The 5,427-nt window shown below is 55.7% G+C and overlaps 1 protein-coding gene across 1 annotated transcript; it reads left to right on the top strand.

Annotated features, from left to right (window-relative positions):
* Nucleotides 1-1,142: 1,142 nt before the first annotated feature.
* Nucleotides 1,143-3,812, top strand: HAPLN2 (hyaluronan and proteoglycan link protein 2; the record flags this gene model as incomplete). Its single annotated transcript, XM_080691571.1, has 5 exons — nt 1,143-1,224; nt 1,438-1,791; nt 1,886-2,002; nt 2,096-2,278; nt 3,532-3,812. The coding sequence occupies 5 exons, from the start codon at nt 1,143-1,145 to the stop codon at nt 3,810-3,812; spliced, it is 1,017 nt and encodes a 338-aa protein (XP_080547697.1).
* Between the last annotated feature and the right edge of the window lie 1,615 nt (nt 3,813-5,427).

The raw sequence follows: 5,427 nt of genomic DNA, 5'->3' as shown, positions 1-5,427 counted from the left end.
ATTGTGGCACTGAGGATTGAGCCCAGGGGCATTCTACCTCCAAGCTACACCCCAGCCCTATTTTTTTTTTTAATTCTTTATTTCAAAACAGGGTCTCACTGAGTTGCAAAGGGCCTCCTAAGTAGCTGAGGCTGGCTGTGAACCATAATCCTCTGGGCTCAGTCTCCTGAATGCTGGGATTACAAGTGTGCACCACCTTGCCCGGCTAGTTTATTTTTTTTTTTTAAGGTCAAGAATACATATGAGAGCCAGGTGTGGTGGCGCACAATTGTAATATTGCTACTTGACAGACTGAGATGGGAAGATGGTAGGTTTGGAGTCAGTCTCAGCAGCTTAGTGAGATCTCAGCAATTTAGCAAGACTCTGTTTCAAAATTTAAAGACAAAAATAGAGCCAGGCATAGTGATGCACGCTTGTGAGTCCAGTACTTGGGAGGCTAAGACAGGAGGATCACAGGTTTGAGGACAGCCTCAGCAAGCAGTGAGAATGTCATCAACCTCGACAGATTCTGTTTCAAGTTAAAAATAAAATAGGGGTTGTAGCTTGAAGGTAGAATGCCCCTGGGCTCAACCTCCAGTGACACACACACACACACACACACACACACACACACACACACACAATTAAAGATAAATAGAAGCCAGGCATGGTGGCGCACGCTTATAATCCCAACATTTGGAAGGCTGAGACAGGAGGATGGTGGTTCAGGGCCAGCCTCAGCTACTCAGTGAGGCCCTTTGCAACTCAGTGAGACCCTGTTTCAAAATAAGGAATAAAAAATAGGGCTGGGGGTGTAGCTCAGAGGTAGAATGCCCCTGGGTTCCATCCCCAGTTTAAAAAAAAAAAAAAGAAAAGAAAGAAAGAAAGAAAAGAAAAGAAAAAAAGAAATGGTGTAGTTCAGAGGTAGAATGCCCTTGGTTTCCTGTGTTCAAACCTCAGGACGAAAGAAAAAAGAAATCTGCTAAAGCACTTGCATTTGAAATACCTTTTTTATTTAGCTGGGCATGGTGCCTGGAGGCTGAGCCACGTTCAAGGCCAGCCTCAACAACCAAAGGGGGTTCCTCTTCCTCCATCTTCTCCCCTCTACTCAAAGAATGCCCCCCCCACTCTGCCCCGCACACAGTGCCCTCCGCCTCCCGAGCATGACCAGCCCGCTGACCTCTGCGCTCTGCCTCTTCCTTCTCCCTTCCTTCACCATCTTCCACAAGGCCCTGGGAGACCCAGGTAAGACCCCCGCCCAGCCCAGAACCCGCAGCACACCGCGGGGGGGGGGTGGCTCCAGGGGCGGCGGAGTGGGGCGTAGCTGCTGGAGATCCCGGGTGGAGAGGAAGGGGAGAGGTTCTGGGCAGCCTGGGAGGGCGCGGGCCGGGGTCTGGATGGGCATCGCGGGCAGGTGAGGACCAGGGGGTTCCTGCCACTGTGGCCCCCTCTGCTCAGCCTCCCACCCGGGCCCCCACTACCTCCTGCCCCCCATCCACGAGGTCGTTCACTCCCGCCGTGGGGCCACGGCCACGCTGCCCTGCGTCCTGGGCGCCTCGCCCCCCAGCTACAAGGTTCGCTGGAGCAAAGTGGAGCCCGGGGAGCTGCGGGAGACGGTGATCCTTATCACCAACGGGCTGCACGCCCGCGGCTACGGGCCCCTGGGCGGGCGCGCCCGGCTGCGCAGGGCCCACCGGCTGGACGCCTCCCTGGTCCTCGCGGGCGTGCGCCTGGAGGACGAGGGCCGGTACCGCTGCGAGCTCGTCAACGGGCTGGAGGACGAGAGCGTGGCGCTGACCCTGCTGCTGGAGGGTGAGCGCGGAACGGGGGCCCTTCCAGCGCCGCCCTCCGGGGCCCCGCCGGCCTCCCCGGGCGGCACCGCCACCCCATACTCCCTGCCCCCCAGGCGTGGTATTCCCCTACCAACCCAGCCGGGGCCGGTACCAGTTCAATTACTTTGAGGCAAAGCAGGCGTGCGAGGAGCAGGACGGACGCCTGGCCACCTACAGCCAGCTGTACCAGGGTGAGCGCAGACCCGGGCCCGGGGGTGGGGGGCGCAGGGCTCGGCCGGGGGGGGGGGGCTCCGATTGACGCCTCCCGGCCATCCTCCCGCCAGCCTGGACCGAGGGCCTGGACTGGTGTAACGCGGGCTGGCTGCTCGAGGGCTCGGTGCGCTACCCCGTGCTCACGGCGCGCGCTCCGTGCGGCGGCCATGGGCGCCCCGGGATCCGCAGCTACGGGCCCCGCGACCGCCAGCGGGACCGCTACGACGCCTTCTGCTTCACCTCCGCCCTGGCCGGTGAGGGGTCTGGGGGCGGGGAGGGAGGCAGAGGGGCGGCGGACCCTGCAAGGGAGGTGTGAGATCTGGGGCGGGAGCCTGGCGGCGGCGCGCTGGCAATCCCAGGACTTGGGAGGCCGAGACGGGAGGATCACGGGTGCGAGACCAGCCTCAGCAATTTAGTGAGACTCGGCAACTTCGTGAGATCCCGTTTCAAAATTAAAAAAAAAAAAAAAAAAATTAAGCCGGGCGTGGTGGCGCACGCTTGTAGTCCCAGTACTTGGGAGGCTGAGACGGGAGAATCGCAGGTTCGCAGCCCCGTCTCAGCTACTTAGTGAGACCCTCCGCAACTTAGTGAGACCCTGTTTCAAAATAAAGAATAAAAAATAGGGCTGGGGGTGTAGCTCGGACATAGAATGGTCCTGGGTCCCATCCCAAGTGCCTCAAAAAGAAAAAAAAAAAAAATTAAAAGGGTTGGGAGTGGAGCTCAGAGCCTCTGGGTTACAATCAAATTACCAAAAAGGGGGCTCCTGATCCGGGTGTGGTGGCTCACGCTTGTAATCCTAGTACCTGGGAGGCTAAGACAGGAGGATCACAGGTTCGGGGCCAGCCACTTATCGAGGCACTCGGCAACTTAGTAAGATCCTGTTGCAAAATAAAGAATAAAAATATAGGGCTGGGGGTGTGGCTCGGAGGTTGAATGATTCTGGGTTCCATCCCCAGTACCACAAAAACAGAAAGAAAGACGAAAAAGAAAAAAAGAAAAAGAAAAAGAAAAAGAACCTAGGTGTGGTGGCGCACACTTGTAATCCCCGCGCTTGGGAGGCTGAGACAGGAGGATCGCGCAAGTTCAAAGCCAGCCTCAGCTACTTAGTGAGGCTCTCAGCAACTTAGTGAGACCCTGTTTCCAAATAAAACATAAAATAGGTCTGGGAGTATAGTCCTGAGGTAGAAAGCCCCTGGGTTCCACCCCTAGGACCCCACACACAAGAAAGGAAGAAAGAAAGAAAGAAAGAAAGAAAGAAAGAAAGAAAGAAAGAAAGAAAGAAAGAAAATCAAGCTGGGGAAAATAAAATATAATGGGGGTGTAGCTCGGAGGTAGACTGCCCCCGGGTGCCACCCCCAGTACTGCAAGGCCCCCCGCCCCGCCATTCCGCACACCCAGGCTCCCGCCCATCTTCCGGATCCGCCTGCCCGCGATGGCGGAGACCCTCGCCCCCTCGCCCCAGCGGGCCGGCCCCCCGGTTTGGGTGCTGACCCGCTGCGGTCCCCAGGCCAGGTGTTCTTCGTGCCCGGGCGGCTGACGCTGTCCGAAGCCCACGCGGCGTGCCGGCGGCGCGGGGCGGCGGTGGCCAAGGTCGGGCATCTCTACGCCGCCTGGAAGTTCTCGGGGCTGGACCAGTGCGACGGCGGCTGGCTGGCGGACGGCAGCGTGCGCTTCCCCATCGCCACGCCGCGGCCGCGCTGCGGGGGCCTCCCCGACCCGGGGGTGCGCAGCTTCGGCTTCCCCAGGCCCCAGCAGGCGGCCTACGGGACCTACTGCTACGCCGAGTAGGGCTCACGCAGCCCCCGGGCCTGGGCAGTGGTGGCGGGGCCTCTCGCCGAGCAGCCGTCCCCCCCAGACCTGCCTGCCCAGCCGGGGAGCTGGACCAGCATCCGGGAGGGAGGTCGCGGATGCAGAAGACGCTGGGCTGCCCCGACCCAGGCAGAGAACAAAGCCAGCAGTAGGGGGCGGGAGGAACGCCCGGGGATTAACTGGCCTCTGCCTACAACAATAAAGTAACTGGGACCTCCTGTGTTTGAAAGGCTGAAAGGCTTGGAAGCTGGGGGTAAGTGTTGGAGGGGATGATCTAGCACCCAGGGCGCCGACTGAGCCCCGAGAAGGTAAAGGATGTTAATTAAGCCCGCATGGTGGCACACACCTGTCATCCCAGAATTTGGGAGGCTGAGACAGGAGGATCGTGCAGATTCGAGTACAGCCTGGGCCAGTAAGACTAATCAATCTAATGAGACCCTGTTTCAAAAATAAAATAGGGCTGAGCCGGGCAGTGACCTATGCTTGTAATCCCAGTACCTGGGAGGCCGAGACAGGAGGATGGTGCAGGTTCAAAGCCAGCCTCAGCTATTTAATGAGGCTTTCAGCAACTTAGACCCCGTTTTTCAAATAAAATATAAAATAGGTCAGGGGTGTAGTCCGGAGGTAGACTGCCCCTGGGTTCTATTCCCAGTACCACAAAGTAAAATAAAATAAAACAAAATAAAATAGGGCCGGGCGTAGTGGCGCACGCTTGTAATCCCAGCATTCCGGAGGCTGAGACCGGAGGATCGCGGTTCGCGGACAGCCTCAGCTACTTAGTGAGGACCTCTGCAACTCAGTGAGACCCGGTTTCAAAATAAAGAATAAAAATTAGGGCAGGGGGTATAGCTCGGAGATCAAATGCCCCTGGGTGCCATCCCCAGACCCGCAAAAATAAATAAATAAATAAAATAAATAAATAAATAAATAAATAAATAAAATAAAATAGGGCTGATCCCGGCGTATGCTTGTAATCCCAAAACTTGAGAGGCTAAGACAAGAGGATCACAGATTCGCAGCCAGCCCCAGCTACTTAGGGAGGCCCTCTGCAACTTAGTGAGACCCTGTTTAAAAATAAAGAATAAAATATAGGGCTGAGATTGTAGCTTGGAGGTAAAATGTTCCTGGGTTCAATCCCCAGCATTGCCCAAAGTAAAATAGGGCTGCAGGTATATCTTGGAGGTAGAATGCCCCTGGGTTCAATCTCCAGTACTACACACATACACACACAAAAAAAATGGGGCATGTGTCTCTATATGGGCCAGCATTTCTTTTAAAAAAATTTTTTTTATTGGTGCATTATATTCATACAACTTATTGGGGTAAAAAACTTGTGTGTACAAACATGTACTCATCGCTGATTTAACCCCTACCCAAATCCCACCCCATTCCCTCCCCATCCCTCCCTCCCTTGCTTGGCTTAGTGATTGACTTCGATATGTTTAAGTACATTGTGAGCTTTAGAGATTTTCCTCTTCCCCCCTCCGTTCTCCTCCTTTAGGTTGTCTTGTTTGCTCCTCTTTTCTCCCTCTCACATATTAGGGAAAGCATCTGATTTCTTATTTTTTGTGCCTGACTAATCTCACTTAGCATA

This window comes from Muscardinus avellanarius (genome assembly GCF_963383645.1).
Source record: "Muscardinus avellanarius genome assembly, chromosome: 3".
NCBI classification, from domain to species: Eukaryota; Metazoa; Chordata; class Mammalia; order Rodentia; family Gliridae; genus Muscardinus; species Muscardinus avellanarius.
This window is presented reverse-complemented; position numbering and strand designations above follow the sequence as displayed.